Consider the following 26,362-nt stretch of genomic DNA (forward strand, 5'->3'; position numbering starts at 1 on the left):
ACTTTATCATAAGACTTATTTATGTCTTATATCATAAGACTTAGAGTTGGAAAGGACCTTGGAAGTCATCTAATACAACTTCCTCATTTTAAACAAGAGGAAATTAAACTTCTCTAAATTATATTATTTGCCCCAGGTTAAACAGATAAGTGAGAGAAACAGGATTTGAACCTAGGTCCTCTACTCCAAATCCACTGGTTTTTTTCTACTATATAGTACTACTTACTTTAGGGGTATCAGTGGTACTGAGAACAAAATACACATGGCCCCCAGAATGTATCTCACTTAGTCAACCACTCTAGGCAGAGTCCAGAGTGGCCCCAGTCAATCCGTACCAGACTCATTAAATGGTTTCTAAAACTGATGACTCAGTGTCCAAAACATAGGTCCAGAGCAACAGTCAGTTGCATTGGTCTTTGCCTCTGACTCTAACCAATCTACCTGATGCCCCTTGATTAATTAAGACCTACTTTCCTACCACTCCTAACAGCCCATCTGAGTTTGACACTTGGCGTAAGGGGCAGCTAGGTGGCACAGCAGATAGAGCATTGGCCCTGAAGTTGGGAAGACCTGAGCTCAAATCTGACCTCAAATACTAGCTGTGTGACCCTGTGCAAGTCACTAATCTCAATTGCCTTAAATATCTAGGGCCATCTCCAGTCCTCCTGATAAACATTTTGCCGATGTATCCAGATGGCTCTGGAGGAGAATGAGGTTGGTAACTTTGCACAGCCCTCTCTCACTTAAATCCAATTCAGTGCAAGTCATGACACCACCCTGATGTCATGGTCCTCTTTGAGAACAAAGGACAAACAACAAAGACGCTTGGAGTGTCCCTGAATAAAGATCTCTCACTTCAGACCATAGGCAAACAGAGGTCATGTGAATTTAGTTTGGTATGTCTAATGTGCAGTATATATTCCCCCAAATCACTGGCTCAGTCAGCTGAAGTTGTGAATCTAGTTTAGTAACCCCCTGAAACAAATCCTCCACACTAGCTACTCAGAGGACACTCATGCCAACCCACTTTACAACTCATGCTTTTACCATCCTGAGCTTTGGCAGGACTTGCCACCTTCCAAGGGAGGCCCAATTCACGAGGCCCTGCTATTCACAGGCCAGCCTTACTGCCTGATTTGGGATTACACAACACGTCTGTGTGCAAATAATATGCAGACTGAGGTGCACCGCAATACAATCCCTTGAAATTAAACAGAACTCTCATTTCTTGTTCATTCCCAAATCTCCAGTGACCTCTGAAGGCAGTATTTCCTTGTGAATAAATGAGATTTCCAAAATTTGGCACAAAATTTGGCTTCTAGTCATCCTAAACCTCTAAGTGGTACAAATACAATAAGGCTAGCTTTGGAGCTCCTCTAAGGTCCTGAAATGATCAGCCTCCTTGTTCATGCTGTTCAAGTGACTCCAACACTAAGAAAGAAGAGATGGTCAGGACCATCCTAATATATTGGTCTTAAGGTAAAGAATCTCAAGAGCCAAAACCCACCTTATAGCAAAAATATGCATAGCTTCAGAAATTTACAAGGCAGGGGGCCACCATACATTATGGGTAAAATGACACTGATGTTTATGGAGGCACAAAAAAGGGCAAATATCAATGCTCCAACTCTGTCATATGCCTCTAGAGAATAACCGTACTAGCAGTTAGGCTGGCATAGTCCTGGATTTTTTAATGTTTAAATGTAGACTCACCAGTTAAGTGTTACCAATACTACAAAAAAAAACAAGCCAGACTGGTTTTAACCAGTCTGACCCAAGAGGTGCTAGCCACTTGCTCAAACTGCCTACTTGTCAAGGACCCAGCTGAGTCTATAAGGACAGACCACTGACCTGAAGTCCGTGCCCCCTCAGCCTTAAAAGCAACAAGCTGGGTACATGGACTGTTTCAGGACTATTCTTCCCATTTTACCTCCTTAAGGGCAATGCTGTCAAATCTAAACAAGCAAGACCTCTCAGCCTAGAAGCTTCAGACTATGTTGTCAGTGAACAAACTTACAGCTTGGTGAGTTACAGCCCATGTTTAGCTCTTCTACAAACCTGACAATCTCTCTGGAAATTCTACAGTATCCTTTGCAGAAGAGCATTCCAGAACTACTTATAGCTCCAGTCCCACTTTATGGGTTGAGTGGGCTTCATGGAGAAGGAAGCATCATTAAGAAAAGCATGGTAGACCTTATTTTCAGCGTTAGTAGCCATTTTAAGAGCACTCACAACTCGCCTGTGTCTAGACAACTTATTATGCTTTTCACAAATTATGTCAACACAAATTATGCTTTTCCCCATGAAGGCTGCTGTGAAAAGCCAGCATGGCCTTCCCTCCTGAGGAAAGAGGAAGCTGCCCAGACTTGCTCTCACCCCAAACAGGGCAATCACAGAAGGATCCTCTTAAAACACCAGGTGGATATTTTTAGGGCCAGCTCAGCAAAGTGTAACGTCACTGCAGCAATGACCTTTGCATTTTGATGGCTGGCTCAGCCCCATAGAGGTGATCCCTAAAGCCTCTCTGTAATTCTTCCTATTTCTGCCCTACTATCTCGAAATGACCCTCCTAAATCACCCCCCAAAACTTGCATTACAATGTTTTTTTTTTTTTAAATGAGGTTCTGCTTCAAAGTCTTCTTCAAATAAGGCCAGCTGCTGAGGTTAGGGGAGAACACTGCCAGCACAATGAAGGCCTGTAACATTCAGCAAGAACCACACACAGGTTTATTTATATCAAAGCCTAGATGGGAGAAGTAATATGTTGATAATCACAGAAAGGATCGATGATTATCTCAAACCCCAGAAAGTCTCACCATGATCCTAGCACTAAGATTGGAGAAATGCTTGCCTGAGCCTCCTGTCTCCAAGAAGCCTCAACCTTTCAAAAATAGGCCCACTGTTAGAAAAAGAAAAATAGTAAGACTTTACTAGGGGCAGCTAGGTGGCACAGTGGATAAAGCACCAACCCTGGATTCAAGAAGACCTGAGTTCAAATTCAGCCTCAGATACTTGACACTTACTAGCTGTGTTATCCTGGGCAAGTCACTTAACCCCCACAAAAAAAAGAAAGAAAAGGAGCATCTCCCCCTCTCCCGTCAACCCCCAATCTCACTTCCACCATGTGCAAGCCAAACCTTCAAAAGAAGCCTTAGCCTCCAAGGCCAAAATACTGTTCACTGTTTCCAGATTATAATCCTGATTCCTACAGATCTAATCAGAGCTTTTCAGATTGAGGGAGAGAAGGGGATGGAGTGGAGAAAATGCTGTATTCCCTAACTAAGATCTCAGGTGAGCCAAATCAGCAGTCTATTTCCTAAGGAGCTGAAGATACACATAAATACATGAATATTTTTCCATCCAGAAAAGAGATGTGTTCAGATTCCCCTAGCTTCCACCAAAAGTCCTTTTCTCTACATATGATTCTAAGGCTTGATAGCACCATCTCCAGCAAATGGGAGTGGGTGGGCAAATTGCCCTAAGGTTGGTGAGAGTGCACTGAGCTTAGTCTATGAGAGGAAAAAGAGTAGGCATAGAGAAGATGTCGTTATCAGAGCCATACTTAAATCTGGCTGCTTTGTTTTGTCCCAGGAAGGTAGAGGATGAATGAAAAATAGGAGAGAAGGGAGAGGGGAAAAGTTATCATTCCTCAATCCAGGGGAAAGGAAGCAGGAGGCTGGGAATATAGTTGGGGTTGGAAGACAAGAGAAAGGGAATTAGGGAATTAGATTTCGGGAAGAGATAGCCTCGGTTGGGCACTCTGGATTTGGCTAGAAGAGAAAAAAAGGCCTATAAATCCAAGAACCAATCAGGTGTTATGAGGTAGCCTTTGACTTTGTAACTTGGGGTAAGAAGCCTGGAAGGTAAAATGGGGTCAAGAGAATGTCTAATAGATTCTGGGTGAAAGGATTCTGAAGCCACCTTGGGGAAAAGGGGGGGGGCGGTGTGAATCAGGCAGGGAAAAACATGGAGGGAAAAGACATGCCTGTCCCCAAGGGTGGAGGTCAGGGTGAATGAGCTGCATTATTTCTCCCTACAGGGTCACACAAGGGACGTTTGGCACAATAACAGGAAGATCAAGGGTGGTGAGGACCAACCTGACAGAGGACACTAGATAAGGGGAGAGGCATAGTCTCCCCTGACCTAAGGGGAAGAGGGACCCTTACTTGATGCTTTTCTGTCCTGCTTCACTTTCCAGCCTTCCCAATAAGGAATTTACATTTACAGAGCCCCACCCCACCACTAAGAGATGGGGGTGGAGGTGGTGTACAGTATGTCTCCCAGGTGTAGAGGGAGCATCTCCCCACTGGAAAAAGGGATTAAGCAGTAGGGATATTAAAGAACAAGATGGGAGAAGAATACAGAAAGGAAGGCTGGATGGAGTACACAGAGGAGTGAATCAAGTGGAAGAGTTAGGGGAAAAAGCCTTAACATGAGTAAGAGTCAGCAAAGTTTGGAGGGAGGAAGGGATGCTGACTTACTGAGGAAGTAGGTATAAAGAGAGAGTAAGGAATGGAGTGGAGAGAAGTGTTTAAAAGCAGACAGTTAGAGTAGGAATTGGAGTATCGCGATAGTTTATTCAGGGAATAAATTGATACTGGGGTGGCACGTGACAAAGTCAATATGGGGAACAATGCTGAAATTATTTTATATTTATTAATCTATATTTACATCGTAATTTCTCCCCTCATCCTGTTTTTCTTTGTATCATCAGGACCTTATAGAGGGTAGTTTAATGAATGCTTGTTGGGGTGAAAGACATAATACAGACGATAAGATAGTAGAGGGTGCTGATAAGGATCAAGGAAAGGAAGGGAGAGGTCGGGGGACTGCAGGAAATCAGATAAGGGGATAGAAGGGAATCAGAATCCCAACGGGTAGAGGTAGAGCAGACCATGGAAAAAAAAATAAGGATATTATAAGATTCCTAAAAATGATGGAAAGACCAAGATAGGGGTGCCAAAAATGGTAGAAGTCAGGAGGTAGAAGCCTGTAAGGGGACAAGAGAAAGAAGACCAGACTACTAAGAGAAGAGGAGGACTGGGGGTGGGGTGCAGAATGGAGGAAAGAATAAAAAACAATCAAGGGGGGAGGGAGAAATGGGAAAATCATAAGAAATCCAGGCTGAGGAAGAAAGGGGGGAGGGTGGAACGGAGAAAGGGAAAAGAGAAGATTAAGTTGCCTAAGGTGAAATGGGGGTGTGTTTGGGGCAGCTAGGGAAGAGAATATGGAGAGGGTGGCCTAGCCAGATGATGGGGAAGGCGGGGTCCAACCTGGGGAGACTAAGTAGATAAAGAAAAGCCAGACTGGGGGAGATAGGGAGGAGTGGAGGTGAAGGTGTTCCCAAAGACAATGCCTGAAGGTGGGGATTGGCGAGTAGATGGGCGGTATAGGTATTTCCAGGCAGGAAGGAGGGTATGGGAATCCCCCAAAGTAGTGGGGGCTGGAAGACAGACTAGGAGACAGGCAAGGAAAACAATAAGGGGGGACGGGGGACGGTGTCAGGGTTCTGGTGTGTGCTTGTGCCCGGAGTCCCGAAGGAAGCAGGGGGAGAGCCGGGGTGAGGGGCTGAGGTCCCTGCAAGGGACCCCGGCCGTACCTGGTAGACTGAGGCCTTAGGCAGATCCAGGCAGACGGTACAGCAGAGCACGGAGTAGAGGCGCTCCTCCAGCTTCCCGCTCCCCGCGGTCGCCGAACCCGTAGCTGCCGAGGCCGCCGCTGCCGCCGCCGCCTCCGCCTCGGCCGCCCGCAGCCGCTTCTTGGGCGGCGCATCTGGGTCGCCGCCGGCCTCGGGTAGTGGCAGCGGGCGGCCCGCGGGCAGGCCCGCCTCGTCTGGGGAGCCCGGGCCCAGCCGCCTCCCCCAGTACGGACACGACACGGCCCATGGCGGAAGCGCCCGGGGGCCCGGCTCCGGAACCTGCGATCCCCCGCTGCCGCCGCCGGGCCCCCAGCCTCCTCAGTCCCGGACATCCCGCCGCGGCCGCCGGGCGCGCTCCCGTCGCTGCTGCTGCCGCCGCCGCCGCCGCCCGAGGGGGAGGGGGTTAGGGGCACCGCGCGCTCCTGCCGCTGCCGCTGCCGCCGCTGCGCCGCCGCCGCCGCCGCCTCAGCAGGCCCGGCCGCCTGCGCGTCTCCTCGAAACTGCCGCCGCCGTCGCCGCCGCCTCAATCGCTGACGTAGACCCAGATGCAGACACCAAACCCGGCGAGGCCGCCATCTTTGTTTTTCACTGCTCGCTCCCCCACCCGCCCCCCACCCCCCGCGGAGGCGGTGGTGGCGACGCCCGTCACGTGACCCCGGTAATTCCGGCCAATCAGCGCACCGCTTGGGAGGGGGAGGGGAAAGGGGGGCGGGTGGGGGGGGGCTAATCGAGGCCTGGAGCTGGAGGTCCTGTAGTGGCCAATCGGCGCGAGGAGGAGGGAACCTCATAGACCCCACCCTCTCCCTTTCTCCCGGGCCCTGCCCCGCCCTACCTCAGAGGACAGGAAGAGGCAGGGCCCGAGGGGGTGGGGACCAATGAAGAGCTAGAAGACTAGAAGAGACCTAGAAGGAGCTGGAAGGCCGAGGACTGAAAAGTTTTCCTTCCCCTATTCTGAGACCCTGGGGGTAAAGAGTTGTTGGCTTCCCACAGTTTTCCACTCCCCGGGCTAGAGGCCTGTTTAAGAAGAAAGGGATTGTGCCGACTTTCCAGATGCTGGAGGTGAGGCTCCTAAGCAGCCCGGGCTCTATTCTCGGCGATGTCCTAGGCCGGTAGCGTAGCATGCTTCTCAAACGTTTGGGTTTGTTTCCCCAAGCCTTTGGGGGAGGGGAGGGCTGGCCCTCCTTTGACTTTATCGGAAAACTAGTGTTTGCCTCTGCCTCCCTTCCTCTCTCCCCAGACTTATGGCCCCGGGGAAGCCCTTCCCAGACCACCTGGAGAGAGGCTACACTAAGGAGCTCCCGGGCTCCGAATAGAAGACGGGCTCCCGGTGCAAATTTGAACTCTAGTTAAGCTATCTGGCGTAAGCCACGCCTTCTTGAGGGTCTACACCTCCTGCTGATTCCTATTGGCGGACTGTTAGCGGTTGGGGCGGGACGTCCTTTATCCACCCAATGACAGACCTGGGGCGGGACCTGATCGCTTTCCTCCGGAAACCGTGTTTTCGCATCCCAAACCTTACCTTAAGCCACTTTTGGGGAGTTCACCTCATTTCATAGCCCTTTCTAGTAAGCCCTGGCTGGAGGCCTTCGAGATGCAGCTTCCTGATCTCTCGGGGCAGAGCTCCGCCCCGGCAGAGCACCAGAGTGGGGTTAGCAGATGAGACTGAGGGCCTGTATTAAAGACCCTCTGCAGGGAGCTGAAATTAAGTTCCCTTTAAGTTTTAAGTACAACCATGGGAATGTTGGAATGACCAAAGTAACATCAGAGGGGAGCGCCAACCCAGGAAGGGGTTGTGTCTTTAACACTGATTGCACGGACACCACGGAAAATGACTGAACAATAAAAATCTTTTTTCCCTCCCCCAGCTTGGCTGGCCAGGAAAGATATCATCAGCCTGAAGGGGTGAGGGTCCCAGGCATAAGGATCTCAAATCTGATGGATGGGTACTAGGCCAGGGTAACTTCTTTTCTTCCATTTCAATAAATGAAATATATATTAAGTGCCTGTATGCTGAGGACTGTGATGGGGGTACAAATTATAAATAAGGTCCCTTCCCTTGTGAAGTTCAGTCTTGTAGGAGGAAAAGATGTCTAGGAATAAGAAAAGGATTTGTAATTTCATTATAATTGAAGACTCCCAAATGACTCCCAACCTGTCAGCACCTTCTCTGCAATTTATAATCCTAGTGAATTGACTAGAAGATTAAGAGGTTGAATGACTTGGCAACCATGTATCAGAAGTAGGATGTTGACTCAAGCCATCCTGGTTCCAAGGCTGGCTCTCTATCCACCATGTAGATTGCCCCTACAATCATACTTATAATTGTAATATACAGTATTACAGAAGTACATTGAAAAGGTACAGGATAAAGTGCTCTGTGAACTGATGGAATAAGAATCCTGCTGTAGGAAGTGGGGGGGGGTCTACTTCCCCATTAAGGTCTCCAGTTCCTGAATAGGACTTATATCCTGCCTGAGCTATTACAAAGCCCACCACAATCTCATCCCAAATACCAATCATCCTAATCTACCTTCCAGCCAAACTGTCTTGCACATCACCCCTCCAAACCCTTTCCTGTTTTCCTTGTCTTTACTCATTGCCATTCTTTCTGTCTGGAATCATCTAGTGAAATCCCGTCCATTCTTCAAGGCCCAGCTCAAATGCCTAATTCTCCATGTAGCCTTCTCTAAATACTTCAGCCTATAAGAATCCCTCCATTCTCTCTATTCCTATAGAATTTAATGTCTATACCACTTCTCTAGGCTTTAATTTTATTTTTTTTTAATGTAGTAAATGTCTATTTAAGTGCTTGGCATTGGGGGTACAAAGATGAATGTGGAAAAGGAAGCTTACCCTCAAAAAGCTTAAGATCTACTATGGAGAATGTGCCATATACACAAATAAGTGATGCCATGTAGAATTTGAAAGAGACAGAAGAGAGGTCCTGACAAAGTATCCAAGAAAATTTGAGGTACAGGACTTCATAAGGGAGGTGGTATGTGACCTGGGCTTCAACAGGGAGATTTGAGAAGATGTTTCTGGCATGAGATGAACTTTATGGGAATGCAATAGGAATGGGAATTTGGGGTCTAATTTGACTGGAGTGTAGAATCCATGAAGGCATATAGTGTGAAATAATGCCAGAAATTAAGGAGTTTGTATTTTATCTTACGGGCAGTCTTTACCCACTGAACACTCTCAAGCAGAGGAATGATGTGGTTAGACCTTAATCACAAGGCATGATATGTTATGTGCATCCATGTCTTACATCCACTTCTAGGCTATAAGCTGAGAGTACAGGGATTGGGGGAGGAGAGAAAGGGAGCAGGGAGACAGAACCAGTGTCTCCAATTTCTCTCTCTTTACCTCCCCACCTAATAGAGGGCCCTTCACAAAGTAGGCATATGGTAGGTTCCCTTGCTGGAATGGGCATAGATGCCAATACTGGGAACCTATTTACCTCAAGTGTTTAAGTGGTGAACTGCTGGGAAATGTGGGGCTTCAGGCCACCTAAGGAAGGATTTCTTATTGAAGGAGATTGGGCACTCTAAATCCAATGTTTCTCTTCCCTCCCACCCCCACCTGCTAAGGCAGGTTGAGACTAGAGGCGGGGCAGTTAAGGGGTGGCACAGTGGATAAAGCACTGAGGCCCCGGATTCAGGAGGACCTGAGTTCAAATCCGGCCTCAGACACGTGACACTAGCTGTGTGACTCTGGCAAATCACTTAACCCTCACTTCCCCCCCAAAAAAAAAGAGACTAGAGTCTATCTGCCCCTGACCTCAGGTTTGAAGTTAGGCCTTATCTATTTGGGGATTGAGTAATGGGACAGGAAGGGCCAGGTTACCTTCAGAACAGGCAGATTCATATTTCCCTAATAATAGCGCAATATTTAGTAAAATGTCACTGAAAGGCAGAGGGGCAGATTCCTTTCCTGCCCCACATACAGGTCCATCCAAAAACAGTGTCCTCTGGATAAAGCTCATGTCCCCGATGTTCCATCCTTGGTAAGAGGAAAATGAGAAGGTAGGTCCCAAGAGTTGCAACATTCCCTCCCCACTCCCCCCCCAACCAAATGAAGCAGCAATCCCTGGTATAGGGAAGTACTGAAGTCTTGGGGCCCCAAGGAAAAGAGTGTGAGGAAGATAGTTCTAGAAAACCCAGTATGGGCAGAGCCCCTCACTAGCAGGACACCTACTCCATCTCCAAAGGCTCCTTCCTTGTCCAGGGTGTGCCAATCCCTTGCCACATTCCAGCAATCATAGGGGCTATATTTCTTCAGTAAAGAAGAAACCTAGGCAGCTAACCCCAAAAGAAGGTCCTAACCAATGAGGGATAGAGCAAGAAAATACAGGAGGAAGGAGGCAGCCAGAAAGTAATGACAACAGATAATGAGAAAAATCTCTCTCACTTCCCTGACTTAGTCAAGAGTTTCTGGTCATACAAGCCCCCAGAGCTGTGGATGAGAGCACAGTGCAAGAGTTAACTGGAACAAGTAGCCCCCACCACACACTTTTTTCCCTCCAGCATAAGTCCCACAGGATCCAGCCCCTGTCCAGGTAGCCTCACTGGGATCCTCAGAATAGAGTTTGTGCCCATAGGAATCATCTGCAGCTGAAGGGGTCTTGTCTGCATCTGCCCCAGGCAGCGGTCAGTCCAACTCCAAGTGCTGAGTGTGCAGAGCCCATCGATAAGCCCAACTCCCCACGGCCAGGGCCCATCTGCACGCATCTTCCTTATGGAGGAATAGCAGCAGAGTCTCCTCCTCCAGCCGACTCATGAGGCTGGCTGTGCCTAGGGCCACACCCCCACCCATTCCATAAGTATTGACAGTGAAAACAGACACAATGAGGATCGTGACTGCAGCCACCAGTGGCCACAGCTTGACCAGCCACAGCTCGGGTTTCTGTTCCCAGATAGTCCCCAGCCACGGCCAGGACCATCCCACCCCCCAGAAGCAGATTGGCTGTAGAACGATCTCCATTCACCCAATGGAAATCAAAGGCCAAGAGAGGAAGGCCGATGACTGTGGCCACCCAGGTTCCTGTCTGGTTATCGGTACTGCCTGGGGGCCTGGGATCAATGCAGCAGCTGCAGCTAGGGCTTGAAGGTAGGAAACCTGCTGCAGCCCCTCGGTTCACCTGGCAACATAGGAAAGGGAAAATTAGGTCACTGGGACATGAAAGGGCCATATAGCAGCCGCAGAGCCAGAAGCTGGTCCTCTATATTCAACTTCCTGTCTATTCCCATCCACCATCATTTAGACAATTTTCTCCACTAGAATCGACATCGAGTCACACATCCTCTTCACACACTTAAACTGCCAAACCAAAATGGAGCTGAGTAACCTATACATGATCCAAACATCTCTGTAGCCTGGAAGGTCAAGAGAAATTGCGCTTGGCCCTCCCACCACCCAGCCTCTAGTTTCCAAGTACTCCCATTAAGGCATTCTATAACCTCCAATGATGTAAAAGGATATAACTCCTCAAAATTCCACCCCCCACATAGTGGGCCACTCACCCTGGCAGTGTGCACAGCAGAGTGTAGAGAAACTGCTCCTAGAACAAGGTAGGAGAGCTGCGTGCTCCATACCTCAGGCTTGTCTGCCATGGAAGCCAGAGAAAAGGAAGGTGAGGAAGGGGCCTTCTGCCCAACCTTCAAAGGAAAAGAAGGAAACCTAGGTCCCAAAGCAATCTAAGGGAGAATCTGTGATCTAAGCAAGGTGTATAGTAGAAAAGAGTGAACATGAGCCAAACTGGGAGAAGCCACATCTGGGCAGGAAGTGGGGTTGACACTAATAAGGAACATCTAGGAGGTTGCAGGGTGTAGTTGGTCCAAGGAGATCGAGCTATACAGGAAGCAGGGTGGGGATGTTAATGGCAAGCAAAAAGCTTAGCGTTGTTAGATGGGGGAGCACCGGGTTTGGAAAAAAATGAAGCAGAGCCAGAAATTACCTTTGGTGAAGCTCAAGGAAGAAGGATGGATGTGCAGGTGGTGGGGCTTGGAGGATGCTGGACACGACCTCAGCTCGTGCCGTGGGGAGAGGAGGAAGGGAGCCAAAAGGACCGTGGGGGGTGGGGCGGGTATTGGAAAAGCCAGGCCCCGGCTGAAGCGAGCAGCCTGGGAGGCAGAGGACGGGCGCTGTCCAGCTGCTGGGGTAGGCGGTCCCAGGCAGGCTGCCCGGGTGGCGTAGGTGTGCTGGGACGGGGCCTGGAGGAACTAGATGGGGGCTGAGTGAGCACAGGGAGGAACTCAGGCCACTGGGAGAGAGGGAGCAAGCGCGGGAATCCGGCCCAGTTGGAAACACCTGCCGGCCTAGGCCCAGTTCCAAAGGACAGCTGGGGCGGGGGCAGCTAGCTCAGCTCCACCTCCCGGGAAGGCCCTGCCCTTCTGTTACCATAGCACGCCTGGAAGCCGGTCCCGGCCAGGAAAAAACGAAGAACAGAGGGTTAAAAGGAACCATAGACTCGGTTCCGACGCATCATCGCCCCCCCGTGTTTGGAGGGGAAGGGAGCCTCTGTGAAGATAGACTGACAGGATGTCCTAGGGGAGGAGCTGAAAGGTGGAATGCAGGAGGGAACTTGTCCAAGAAATTCAAGATTACAAGACTGAGGTTTTCAACCTGGAGAAGACATGAAGTGATGCTGACTGAAATGAGCAGAACCAGGAGAACATTGTACACAGTATCAACAACATTGTGTGATCAGCTATGATAGACTTGACTCTTCGAAGCAATACACTACCAAAAGACATGGTAGAAAATGCTCTCCAAATCCAGAAAAAGAACTGTGGAAACTTTATGCAGATTGAAGCATATTATTTTCTTTTTTGTTGTTGTTGTTGTTAATCTTGTTTATTTTTTCTTGCGATTTTTTTCCCCTTCTGATCCTCTTACAGCATGACTAATGTGGAAATATGTTTAACATGATTGTAATGTATAACTTACATCAGATTGCTTGCTGGCCGTGGGAGAGGGGAGGGAAGGGAGGGAAGATGGGAGAAAAATTTGGAACTCAGAAAAATATCTTTACATGTAATTGGAAAAAAAATAAAAAGAAAAAAAAGACTGAGATTTTCATACCAGACATTAGAATTTCCCTCATCTCTCTTCTATTTCTCAAAATTTCCCAGCAAAATCACCTTTCTACTTTAATTGTCCCCCACCATTGTAGCAGATAGATCTCTACTGAAATTATTGACAATTCAGCATGGGGGGCAACTAGGTGGCTCAGTGGATAAAGCACTAGCCTTGGATTCAGGAGAACCTGAGTTCAAATCCAGCCTCAGACACTTGACACTAGCTGTGTGACCCTGGGCAAGTCACTTAACCCTCACTGCCCTGCAAAAAAAAAAAAGAAAGAAAAAAGAAAATTCAGCATGTCCACAATATAATTTAAACCAAACCCATCCCTTCTCCAAACATCCTTATTTTTGTTGAAGACACTATAATGCTCTTCCAATGTCCCAGGTTCCCAACTTTGGATTCATCCTTTACTCATCCCTCAACCCCTTTACCTTATTGTTCTTTCCCAAAGAGGACCATGGCAACAGGAAGTAATGTCCTGACTTGCAGCTAATTTTGTTTAAAGGAGGGAGGGCTATGTAAAGTCACCAAACCTCACTCTCTCCTCCAGAGCCATCTGGGTCCAGTGTCAAGATATATATCGGGGGCAGCTGGGTGGTGCAGTGGATAAAGCACTGGCTTTGGTGTCAGGAGGACCTGAGTTCAAATCTGACCTCAGACACTTGACACTGACTAGCTGTGTGACCCTGGGCAAGTCACATAGCCCTCATGGCCCCACCTCTTCAAAAAAGAGACACTTAAAATATCTCTAACCAGATCACTCCCATATTATCCCAAGTGATAAAATATGGAGAGGGACAGAGTTAAAATGGTGGATTAGAAGCCACAACCCAGCTGAACTCTTCTAACATTCCCCTCCAAACAACTTTAAAATAATGACTCAAAGTTTGGAGCAGTAGAGCTAACAAAAGATCAGGGTGAGACATTTTTCTCGACTAAGACAACTTAGGAGGTTGGTAGAAGTCTGTGACACTGGAGTGGAAGCCTGTCCAGAGGCCATGCACAATGACTGAAGCATGGAAATGTTTTCCATAATTGCACATATATAGTCTATATCTGATTGCCTACAACTTCAGGGAGGGAGGAGGGGACAGAGGGAGGGAGGGATAGAATTTGGAACTCAAAACAAAAAAAAAATGTTTATTTAAAAAAATTAACACTTCAATCACAAAATGGGTGGGGGAAGGATACAATTACTGCAGCATCAGCAGTAGGCCTTAGAGGTAGTAGCAGCAATAGCAGCTGCTTCAGGAACTTTCAGCCCAGCAATGGTAAGGGAGTAGAAGAACCTGACAGAGATTATAAAGGTTCCTTTGCTAGTAGTGGGTGCAACTGATGCTGATTGGCAACTCTATTGCCAGTTAGCAGTTCTGAATCATAGTTTCAGGGCTGATCAATCACAAGGGAGCAGTGACCTTGGTTAGAGATCCAAAGCAGAAAGGAGCACTAGCATTTGCAGCTGCAGGGGAGCAGGAGCCTTCCCTGTGGAAAGATCAAAGTGCTTACCAGAAAAGCAGTGACCATACCTTTCACCACATCACATTACCTTGGAAGCACCAAAAACTTGCAGACCCCAGAACTAGCTCAGAAAACAATAGCATGAAAAAGCCTGAAGCTTAACACAGTGCCTCCTCACCACCAGGTGAGCAGAGCCCAACTTTTATAAAAAGTTCAAAGTCAGGAAATAGGCTAGAAAAATGAGAAAACAGAAAAAAAAACCCGACCATAAAAAGCTGCTAAGCTCCCAACCCTTAGATATAAGTGATTTAATTCAGTATAATAGACTACAAATGGTGATTTACTCATGTTCAAGTAATAATAATATAGTACAGAGCATAGATATTATATGATATCCTTTAGTGACTTAAGACAATGCAGTAGGGGCAGCTAGATGGCACAGTACATAAAGCACTGGCCCTGGAGTCAGGAGGACCTGAGTTCAAATCTGGCCTCAGACACTTGACACTTACTAGCTGTGTGACCCTGGACAAGTCACTTAACTCCAATTGCCTCATCAAAAAACAAAACAACAACAAAAAAAAGAATTCCTGGGAGAGTTAAAGAGATAAGAACAGTCAAGGAAAAACTGGGGAAAGGAATGAGACACTCGCAAGGGAAGAGCCAAGATGGTGGAGTAAAGAAAGTATTCAGCTGAAATCTATCAAAATTCCCCTCAAAAAAAAATGTTAAAATAATGCCTCAAATTGAATTCTGAAGTGGTAGAGCTGATAGAATGAGACATTCTTCTAGCCCAAAACAATATAGAAAGACAGATCTGTGACACAGGTGGAAGCTGGCTGGAACCCATGTGGATGAAACACTAGTGGTGGTGAGACTATGTGGTAGTGACAGAAGCAGCAGGAGCTCTAAAGCCAATGATTGTAAGAGGACCCAGTAATTAATCAGAAAGAGATTACTGGGGAATCCTGCACTTGCAATGAATGAAGGACTGGACAATGTTTGACAACTCCATTGCCTATACCTACTTCTGTGGCAGATTTTAAGGGCAGAGAGGAGCACTTGCAGTTAGAGGGAGTGGAAGCCCTGAAGCACTGTATCACTTCTTGTCCCAAGAGATAAGAGACTCTAAAGAATAATATTATTTCTGGGCCCAAGGGAGGAGAAACCCTGAGGTTCAGTACCAATTGCAATATCAAGGAATCGGGACCCTTCCTGGGTGAAAACCAGAGTGTAGAACAAGAGAACAGTGAACACACCTCTTCCCAGATCATACCACCCTGGAAACACTGAAAACTTCCAAAGCCTCAGAATTAGTTCTAAAAAGAACAGTGCGAAAAAGCCTGAAACTTGAGATAGTACTGTGAGTGAGATTTTCCCAACCCTTAGATATAAGTGATTTAATTCAGTATAATAGACTACAAATGGTGATTTACTCATGTTCAAGTAATAATAATATAGTACAGAGCATAGATATTATATGATATCCTTTAGTGGCTTAAGACAATGCAGTAGGGGCAGCTAGGTGGTGCAGTGGATAGAGCACTGGCCCTGGATTCAGGAAGACCTGAGTTCAAATCCGGCCTCAGACACTTGACACTTACTAGCTGTGTGACCCTGGGCAAGTCACTTAACCCCAATTGCCTTAGAAAAAAAGAAAAAAGAAAGAAAGAAAGAAATTATAGAGGAACACTTCCCTGCTATCTTAAATCAAGAGGGTAAAATAGAAGTTAAAAGAACCCACAAATCAATACCTGAAGGAAATCCCAAAATGAAAACTCCCAGGAATATTATAACCAGACTCTAGAGCTCCCAGGTCAAAGAAAATATTGCTAGCAGCCATAAAGAAAGCATCAAATATTGTGGAGCCACAGTCGAGATCATACAAGATTTATCAGTTACCATGTTAAAGGAATGGAAGGCTTGGAATATGATTTTCTGGAAGGCAAAGGAACTAGAATTACAAGCAAGAATAATCTGTCCAGCAAAACAGTAAAATTCTTCAAAGGAATGGACATTTAATGAAATAGAGGACTTTCAAACATTCCTGATGAAAAAACCAGAGCTGAATTGAAATTTAGATTTTCAAAAACAAGACTCAAGGGAAGCATATGTGAGAATTGGAATGACACCCCCTGCTGGGGGGGACATTGGGAGCTTTGGCCTGAAAAGAAACCATGTGACTTTGGCATCCAGAAGTGATGTCTGCTGCCCATGAGTCCTGTCAATCAGTGTTACCAGCCAATTAGCTTGGAGCTCTGTTTGTGTGTGTGTGTGTGTGTGTGTGTGTGTGTGTATGGCCCTGTTTCCTGTTTCACAGGAGGCTTCTGGGAAAAGCCACTGAGGAGCAGGCCCTTTCATTTCAAGACCTCGGCTTGGCAGGAGGACAGATGCTGGGCTCTCTTAGTTAGATGAAGTTTGATTTTTACCTCTCTCTCTCTCTCTTCACTAACTTCTAATGAACTTTAATAAATACTTAAAAGGCTAAACTCTTCCTAAAGCTTCTAATTTAAGGTGACCACTCATTAAATTTTAGACAACACAGCTAGAATTTTAGGCCCTTACACATAAAAAGGTAAACATAAAAGAGAAATCATAGGGATTTAATATCTCTAAACTGTTTACATACAATTACTAAGAACTTTAGCATTATTAGGGATCTCCATAGACAGAAGGCATGAATGTGAGTTGATTATGTTGGAATAATTCCCACCCACCCGAAAATATGAATGAAAAAGAGGAATGTATGGGGAAAAGGAAGAAGGGAATGGTAAAATGGGGAAATTTTCTCACATAAAAGAGAAATGCAAGGAAGAACTTTTACAGTAGAGGGGAAAATGAGGGGCAGGGAACAATGCTCAACTTCATTCTCATCAGAATTGGTTTAAAGAGGGAAGACTATATATCACACTTAGTTGGGTATAGAAATCATTCTGACTCAATAGGGAAATAGGAGCAGTGTAGTGTGTGTTCAGGGAAGACTAGTACCTTTGGTGGGAGGATTACTAAACACTTTTCAGCACTGCTTTCTACCTTTGGTGTCCATCTGATTCACTCAACTTTCACCCATGGCTCCAAGAAACTGTAGCATGCATAGCGGCCTCAACCCAATAAACCATTTTGGCAGAGGGGCTCAACCAGATTGAGGACAACTAAGGGGTTTCAGACACTTTGGTGAGTTGGCGGGGTATACCCCCCAAATATGAAGACTTCCCCTGGCAGAATGGGCAGATGAGAACAGTTTGTTCCAACAGCTATGAAGGCTGCTGAAACAGGCACTGTGGAGTGCTTAGATCTTGGAGCTTGGTTAGACTTTAAAGATGCTAAGGTCATCCACTGCATTCTGAGCTAACACCAGTTATCTTGATTTAATTTTGCTACTGGACTCCAATGACTGGAAGAGAGTAAAGCCAATGACTTTGTGCAACTCTGCCTCATTAAATCCAATTCGGCCATGAGTGAAAAGATACCTATACCATTTAACCATTTTCACCTATTTCAGATCCCTGCGGCAGTAGGCAAGTGACAAAAACATCATGTGAGGTAACACTGGAAACTGTAGTCACAACCCTCTACAACCCTTTGGTCTTCTCACTGGACTGAAGCAGCAGTTGGATTTGGTAGCCCCCTGGCTAACTAAGAAGCTTTTTTGAAGGAACACACTGCTTACATGCTGGCATGAGGAAGGGGCTAGAAAAGGTGCCCTCAAAATTGTCTGCTTTATCCATCCATGTTCTGCTTACTATAACAAGCAGAGATACCACCCTATGGTCAAAACACAAAAAAAGGTACAAAAAATTTTGCATAGATGATCCTACTCACCATCAGTGCATGGAATGTGTGCACAGTTATGGACAACATGAAATCCAGTTGACCAGAAAAAACAAACAGCTCTTGTTGAAAGAGAACTCAGTAAGTATCACATCAAAATAGCAGCACTGAATGAAACAAGACTGGCAAATGAAAGCCAGCTTAGCAAAGTCAAGCTGGATACACATTTTTCTGGAGTGACCAATGAATGAGAGTACCACAAACTGGTTTTGCAATCAGAACTAATTTAGTCTTACCCACTTGATAAATGGTCAAAGGATACGAACAGGAAGTTGTCAGACAAAGAAATCAAAGCTATCCATAGTCATATGAAAAAATGTTCTAAGTAACTATTGATCAAAGAAATGCAAATTAAAACAACTGTGAGGTACCACCTCACACCTATAAGAGTGGCTACTATGACAAAAAAGGAAAATGTTGGATGTTGGAGGGGATGTGGGAAAACTGGACACTAATCTACTGTTGGTGGAGTTGTGAACTGATCCAACCATTCTGGAGAGCAATTTGGAACTATGCCCAAAAGGCTATAAAACTGTACATACCCTTTGATCCAGAAATACCACTGCTAGGTTTATATCCCAAAGACATCCCCAAAAAGAAAAAAAGACCTATTTGTTTAAAAAATACTTATAACAGTTCTTTTTGTGGTGGCTAAGAATTGGAAATCAAAGGAATGCCCATCAGTTGGGGAATGGCTAAACAAACTGTGGTATATGATTATGATGGAATATTTTTGAGCTTTAAAAATGACAAGCAGGATGATTTCAGAAAAACCTGGAAAGACAAACAGAATATAACAGTATAGTGAAGTGAACAGAACCAAGAGAACATTATTCACAGTAACACAGCAATATTGTTTGAAGAATTGTAAATGACAACTATTTTCAGCGATACGATGGATGATCCAGGATAATCCCAAAGGACTAATGATGAAGTACAGGAGCCATCTCCAAAGAAAGAACTGATATTGATTGAACACAGACTGAAGCATGGTATTTTTCACTTTCTTTCATCTTTTTATTTTATTCTAGTTTTCTTATATAAAATTATTAATATAGTAATATTTTACATAGTTGCACATGCATAACCTATTTCTGATTGCTTACCACCTTGGCAGGGAAGAGGGGAGGAAGGGAAGGAGGGATAGAATTTGGAACGAAAAACTTTAAATAAAATGTTTGTTAGAATTAAAAAAAAATTTTTTAAACTAATCTAGTCAACAAGCTTGTATGCCTACTAAAATGAGTGAATGACAGGCTCATAACAATGCAATTGTCACTTACTTGCAGGAAAGCATCATGCCACTATCAACAGTGCATATACTCCCACCATGATGAACCCTGATGAAGTCAATGAAAAATTTAATGAAGACCCGTCAGGCCATTCATCATCAATGTGCTGAAAGAGTACAAGCTTTTAATCCTGGGTGACTTTAATTCAAGAGTAGGCACAGACTAATAGACATGGCAGGGAGTCCTTGGGAGGAATGGAGTCAGAAACAACAGCAACAGTCACTTACTACTGAAGACTTATCCATCTTATGACCTTCTTATCACCAAAACTGCTTTACATTTGCCTAAACACAAATTTCCCAATTTATAAATGGTCAAAGGATATGAACAAGCAGTGTTCAGAAGAAGAAATCAAAGTTATTTATAGTCATATAAAAATATTCTAAATCACTACTGATTAGAAAAATGCAAATTAAACAACTGAGTATGAACTCAAAAATGAAAAAATGCTGGAGGAATTGAGGGAAAATAGATGCACTAATAAAGTGTTGGTTATGCGGCAGCTAGATGGTGCAGTAGATAGAGCACCAGCCCTGGAGTCAGGAGTACCTGAGTTCAAATCCAGCCTCAGACACTTAACACTTACTAGCTGTGTGACCCTGGGCAAGTCACTTAACCCCAATTGCCTCACCAAAAGAACAACAACAACAACCAAAAAAATAATAATGATTTATTAAAAGTAGAAGAAATATATGATTTTGTAACATTTTAATGTTACAATGTTTTTTTGAGGGGATATTCATTACATCCTTAGAAATTAATAATTTCTTAATACCTCAATAAATATAAGAACATGTGTTTTATGGGGGAAAAATTTTATTAAGCAGTTCTTCTGTGCCAGAAGAATTTTGTATAAGATACAAAGAAAGGCAAAAAGAGTGCCTGCCTTCAAGAGGGGGATTCAATGTTGAGATGAACAGGTGCATATAAGATAGAGAGGAGACTGGGAAAGACCTACTACAGAATGGAATATGAATTGAGTTGTGAAGGTAGGCAGGGAAAGTAAGAGACAGAGGGAAGGGGAGGGAAGGAGGGAAGGGAAGGAGGAAGAGAGAGAGAGAGAAGAGAGAAGGGAGGGAGGGAGAGAGAGGGAAAAGGAGAAAGGGAGAGAGGGGGGTGCAGCTAGGTGGCACAGTGGTCAGAGTAACAGGCCTGGAGTCAGCAAGGCTCATCTTCTGGTGTTCAAATCTGGCCTCAGACATTTAACTAGCTCTGCAACCAGGACAAGTCACTTAGCCCTGTTTGTCTCTGTTTCCTCATCTATAAAATGAAATGGAGAAGGAAATGGCAAACTTCTCCCATGTCTTTGGTAAGAAAACTCCAAATGGGGTCACAAAGAGTCAGACATGACTTAAAATGACTAAACTAGGAGAGAGAACATTCCACATATGTAGGACAGTCATTGCAAAGATATGGAGATGGGAGATGAAGTGCAAGGAACAATAAATAGGCCAAAGTTGTTGGATCATAGAGTGTGTAGGAGATAAAATGTAAGAAGACTAAAAAGCCAGATTGTAGGGAGGGCCAGACTATAAAGAGCTTTGAATGCCAAAGGATATTTATATTTTCTTCTGAAAGTATTTAGGGAGCCACTGGAGTTTACTGACTAGAAAAAGTGACATGGACAGACCTATACTTTACGAAAATATCTTTAGTGATTAAATGAGGATAGAGTGGAATTAGAAAAGACAAGGCAGGAAGACCAATTAGATGACTATTACACCGCCATCTAAGGTGACTACCTCTCTTGGTATGCCACTTGAAAATCAGGCCTGGGTATCTTTTCGTAGTTCCTAATGACTTTCTCTGTTCCTAGACTTCCTATTGTTATGGTCCCAGAGCACCCCAGAAGTTTTCTGGGGTACATCAAGGAACCTTCTTGATAAATTAAACTAAAGGACAGACACACCTAAAGAGATAAGTGGCACTGTATCAGGACTGAGCTAGCTCCAGGACCACCACCCTTCATTCCAGTCTCCCCCACCCCTGGGGAGATAAGAACAGGTGTGGCTGCTGCCTTTGTGGCATGAGGAGGAGAGAGATGGCTTGAGAGATCCGAAGCCATCCCCCACCCAACTCCCCCAGCCACCACCAGTGGGGAATGATCCTCCCCCAATAAGAGAATTTTCCACAGTCAGATGATCACCCCCATCAGTCCTCTATAAAAGTATCTGCCTGTCTCCTGCTGGAGGAGATAGGTATCTCAGAGGCACCCCTCTGTGCCATGCCTTCTCCCCATGAGAAAAAGTCCAAGGATTTCTCTCTTGGTTTCCTTTCCCTAGCACCCTAAATAAACTATTATTTTATTCTAATTGGATTTGTGTGCAAGAGGGTATAATTCTTTAAAGAGGAATTCCTAAGGACCCCTACCCCAAACCCCCCACCTATTTCCCCATAACACTATGACCCCAAGCTTCATGGTATACTCTATCATTGAAAGAACTTTATTCACACTGCTGGCCAAGATGGCTGCTTAAATAGAGGCAGACTAGGTGTGCAGTGGATAAAGCACCAGCCCTGGATTCAGGAAGACTTGAGTTCAAATCCATCCTCAGACACTTGACACTTACTAGCTGTGTGACCCTGGGGTAGTCACTTAACCCTCATTGCCCCACCAAAAAAAAAAAAGTGGGCTGCATGTTTCATGTCTTTAGGGCAGCTAGGTGGTGCAGTGGATAGAGCACAGGCCCTGGATTCAGGAGGACCTGAGTTCAAATCCAGCCTCAGACACTTGACACTTACTAGCTGTGTGACCCTGGGCAAGTCACTTAACCCTTATCGCCCACCCCCCCAAAAAAATAATCCAATAAAGGAGTTTGGAGTAACTCAGCATACAGTATTTGAGTTGGTTACCTATTAGGACTCCACTCCTGCTGTTCTTTCCACATGGGCTACACATATGCTATAAGATATCACATATGAGAGTAATCAAAGCCTGAAAAAGCTTGAGCTTTTCCACTAAGGTTGGCAACCACTTTTTATGTTTTCATCTCATCTGAAGTCATGAGGCATTATCCTTTTTTTTTTTTAATTCCATGCTATAATTATAGGAAGCAGCTAGTGTCACAGTGTATAGAGAGTACTGGGCCTAGAGATGGGAAGAACTTAGTTCAAATCCAACCTCAAACACTTACTAGCAATGTGACCCTAGGTAAGTGATTTAACCTTCATTCAATTTCCTCAAGTGTAAAATTGGGGGCAAGGGTGGATGGGTGGGTGGAGTGTCAAGGAAAGTTCCTCTATAGAAGATGGCATTTGAGCTAAGTCCTGAAAGAAGCCTGGGATTCTTTTTTTCCCCCAATGATATTCCCCCCCCCAATTACATGTAAAAACAATTTTTTAACATTTGGTTTGGTTTTGCAATCATATAAAACACATTTCCATATTAGTCATTTTGTGGGTGAAAATAAGAAAGAAAGAAGAAGGAAGGAAAGAAAGTGAAAAATAGTATCCTGGGGCAGCTAGATGGCGCAGTGGATAAAGCAACAGCCCTGGATTCAGGAGTACCTGAGTTCAAATCCGGCCTCAGACACTTGACACTTACTAGCTGTGTGACCTTGGACAAGTCACTTAACCCCCATTGCCCCACAAAATTAAAAAACAAACAAACAAAAAATAGTATTCTTCAGTCTATTCAGAGGCCATTAGTTCTTTCTCTGGAGGCAGATAGCATCTTTCATCAGGAGTCTTTTGGGATTGTCTTGCATCATTGTATTGCTCAGAATAACTATAGTTAAGTCATTCACAGTTGTTCATCAAATATTACTGTTACTGTATACAATGTTCTTCTAGTTTTGCTCACTTCACTTTGCATCAGTTCATGTAAGCCTTTCCAGGTGTTTTCTGAAATGACCCTGTTTGTCATTTCTTATAGAACAATAAAATTACAGTCATATGCCACAACTTGTTTGGCTATTCCCCAATTGATGGGCATTCCCTCGATTCACAGTTCTTAGCCACCACAAAAAGAGCTACTATAAATTTGTTTGTACAAAAAGGTTCCTGCCCCCCCCTTCTTAAATCAAAGGGCAGGCACAGTTTTATAACCCTTTGGGCATAGTTCCAAATTGGAAGCCAGGGATTCAAAGAGGTAGCAATGAGGAAGAAGAACATGCATCATGGTGTCCTGCAGTGCAAAGCCAGATGTTGGAGAGGGAGTATTATGTTTTAGGAAGAGAGTATAGAATATGGAGGGGAATATTGTATAAAAAGACAAAAAAGGTAGAAAGGGGCCAGGCTGTCACAAATTTTTAATGCCATACTAAGTTGTTTATATTTAATGCTGGTTGTTGTCTTTCTCACAAAGAAGACCAAAATGATATCACTATCTCAGGGTCAACGTACGGTGTGTCCAGTTGTGGCTGATCAGAAACAGTATGAGCTCAGAAGGTTCGACTACAGGTCTGTCACAAATAGCCTGTATCTTCTTTTGGGAGGGAGACATCTCTAAATTTTTACATCTCACGTTTCTTTTGACCTATCATACCTTCTCTGATGTAGGACAAGCCATGATGGATGGTCCTGTGCCAGTGTCTCCCATGTCTCATAAAAAATTCCAAAGTTCTTCAGAGGGATATAGTGTGCTTGTATCATTTCTTCTGACCTTTCCATGAACACTTGCTTTGTGTGAGTTCTCCATAAAATAGTCTTTTAGGCAAAGGTACTTTTGGCATTTGAACAAGGTGCACAGCCCATCAGAGTTGCACTCTCTGTAGTAGAGTTTGAATACTTGGCAGTTCAACTAGAGAGAAGACCTCAGTGTCTGGTACCTTATCTTGTCAGGTGATCTTCAGAATCTTCCTAAGACAATTCAAATGGAAGCAATTCAGTTTCCTGGCAAGGTGCTGGTTACTGTCCAGGTTTCACAAGGATACAACATTGAGGTCAGCACAACAGCTCTGTAGACCTTCACTTTGGTAGGCAGCCTAAATACCTCTTCTTTCCCACACTTTCTTTCAGAGCCTACCACACACTAAGCTAGCTCTAGCAATTGTGTACATCAACCTCAACATCTATACATCCATCCCTAGAAAGCTACTCTTGCAGTTTCCCTGTTACCAGTGGAGTGAAACAGGGCTATGAGCTCCTATGCTTTTTAGCATGATGTTTTCAGCAATGTTGTCAGATGCCTTCATTAAGGACAAAAGTGGCATTATGATCAGTTACCATAGTGATGAAATTATTTAACTTGAAAAGGCTATAAGCCAAGACTATAGCAAAAGGAAAGTTAGTGGGGCAGCTAGGTGGTGCAGTGGATAGAGCACTGACCCTGGATTCAGGAGTACCTGAGTTCAAATCTGGCCTCAGATTTGACTTAACACTTACTAGCTGTGTGACTCTGGGCAAGTCACTTAAACCCAATTGCCTCACTAAAAAAAAAAAAATTTAATAAAAAAAAAGGAAAGTTGGCACATGACTTTTTGTTCACAAATGATTATAGACTCAATGCAGCCTCTGAGAATTGAGATGCAACAGAATATGGATTGACTCTCTGCCACTTGTACTAATTTTGGTCTGAAGAGTAACACCAAAAAAACAGAGGTTCTCCACTAGCCAATACTATACTTTCATATGTGGAACCATTGGTTATAGCAAATATTTAATCCTAGAGACAATATGAACCCACTGGAGTTTATTGAAGGGAAAGAAGGGACCTAAGGTTTAAAATAACTTTGGCAGCTAAATGGAACGTGGATTAAACTGGGAAGAGACTTTGAGCAGGGAGAACAATTCAAGAACTAAATAGTCCATGTGAGGAGGCAGCAAGGTGGCACAGTGAATAAAGCACCAGTTCTGGATTCAGGAGGACCTGAGTTCAAATCCAGCCTCAGACACTTGACACTTACTAGCTGTGTGACCCTGGGCAAGTTACTTAACCCTCACTGCCCTGCAAAAAAAAAAAAATAAATGAATGAAGATTCTTTTTTTTTCTTTTGTGGGGCATGGAAGGTTAAGTGACTTGCCCAGGGTCACACAGCTAGTAAGTATCAAGTATCTGAGGTCGGATTTGAACTCAGGCCCTCCTGACTCCAGGACTGATGCTTTATCCACTGCGCCACCTAGCTGCCCCCTCAATGAATGAATGAATGAATAAATAAATAAATAAATAAATAATCCATGTGAGAAAGCCTGAATAAAAGAAGTAGCTGTATGAATGGAGAGAACATATATAAGAAATGTAGAAGGGCCAGCTAGGTGGCACAGTGGATAGAGCATCGGCCCTGAAGTCAGGAGGACCTGAGTTCAAATCTGACCTCAGACGCTTAACACTTACTAGCTATGTGACCCTGGGCAAGTCACTTAACCCCAGTTGCCTCACCAAAAAGAAAAAAGAAATGTAGAGAAAGAAATTACGAGATTTGCAACTGATTGGATATATGGATGAAGCAAGTACAGTCAAGACACTAAGATGTCAAACCTATGTGATCTGATGGATGATGGTGCCATCAATAGTTCATGACTGGAATAGAGCAGAGATTCTTAAACTTTTTCTACTCACGACCTCTTTTTTTTTTTTTTTAATTGTGTAAGACTTTTTATTATTATTTTTTAATTATAAAAGTATTTTATTATTTCCAGTTATATGTCAAGATAGTTTTCAACATTTCTTTTCATAAGATTTTTAGTTCCAAATTTTTCTCCTTCCCTTCCTTCCCTCCCTCCTCCCCAAGACAGAAAGCAATCTGACATAGGTTATAGATGTTCAATCACATTAAAAATATTTCTGCATTAGTAATGTTCACAACCTCTTATCACCAGAGAAATTTTTACCCAACCCTGGGTATATAGGTATATAAAATAGGAATACATAACCTTTTTTTAAATAAAAGTATTTTATTTTTTTCCAGTTACATGTAAAGATAGTTTTCAACATTTGTTTACATAAGATTTCCAATTTCAAATTTTTCTCCCTCTCTCCCCCCTCCCCTAGACAGCAGGTAATTTAATATAGGTTTTTTATGTGTATATATATATATATAATAACATTAAACATATTTCTGCTTTAGTCATGTTATAAGAGAAGAATCAGAGCAATAAGGAAAAACCTCAAAATAGA

At 44.3% G+C, this 26,362-nt stretch overlaps 1 protein-coding gene across 1 annotated transcript in view; it reads right to left on the reverse strand.

Moving 5' to 3' along the window:
* Nucleotides 1-6,261, reverse strand: part of LOC122735415 (cysteine and histidine-rich protein 1-like) — a 51,292-nt gene extending 45,031 nt beyond the window's left edge. The window contains 3 exon segments of the mRNA XM_043976957.1: nt 5,600-5,836; nt 5,838-5,928; nt 5,930-6,261. Coding sequence (XP_043832892.1) covers nt 5,600-5,836; nt 5,838-5,928; nt 5,930-5,970 — 369 coding nt within the window. The 5' untranslated portion in view covers nt 5,971-6,261.
* Between the last annotated feature and the right edge of the window lie 20,101 nt (nt 6,262-26,362).

The sequence above is a fragment of the Dromiciops gliroides genome, chromosome 1 (genome assembly GCF_019393635.1).
Source record: "Dromiciops gliroides isolate mDroGli1 chromosome 1, mDroGli1.pri, whole genome shotgun sequence".
NCBI lineage: Eukaryota > Metazoa > Chordata > Mammalia > Microbiotheria > Microbiotheriidae > Dromiciops > Dromiciops gliroides.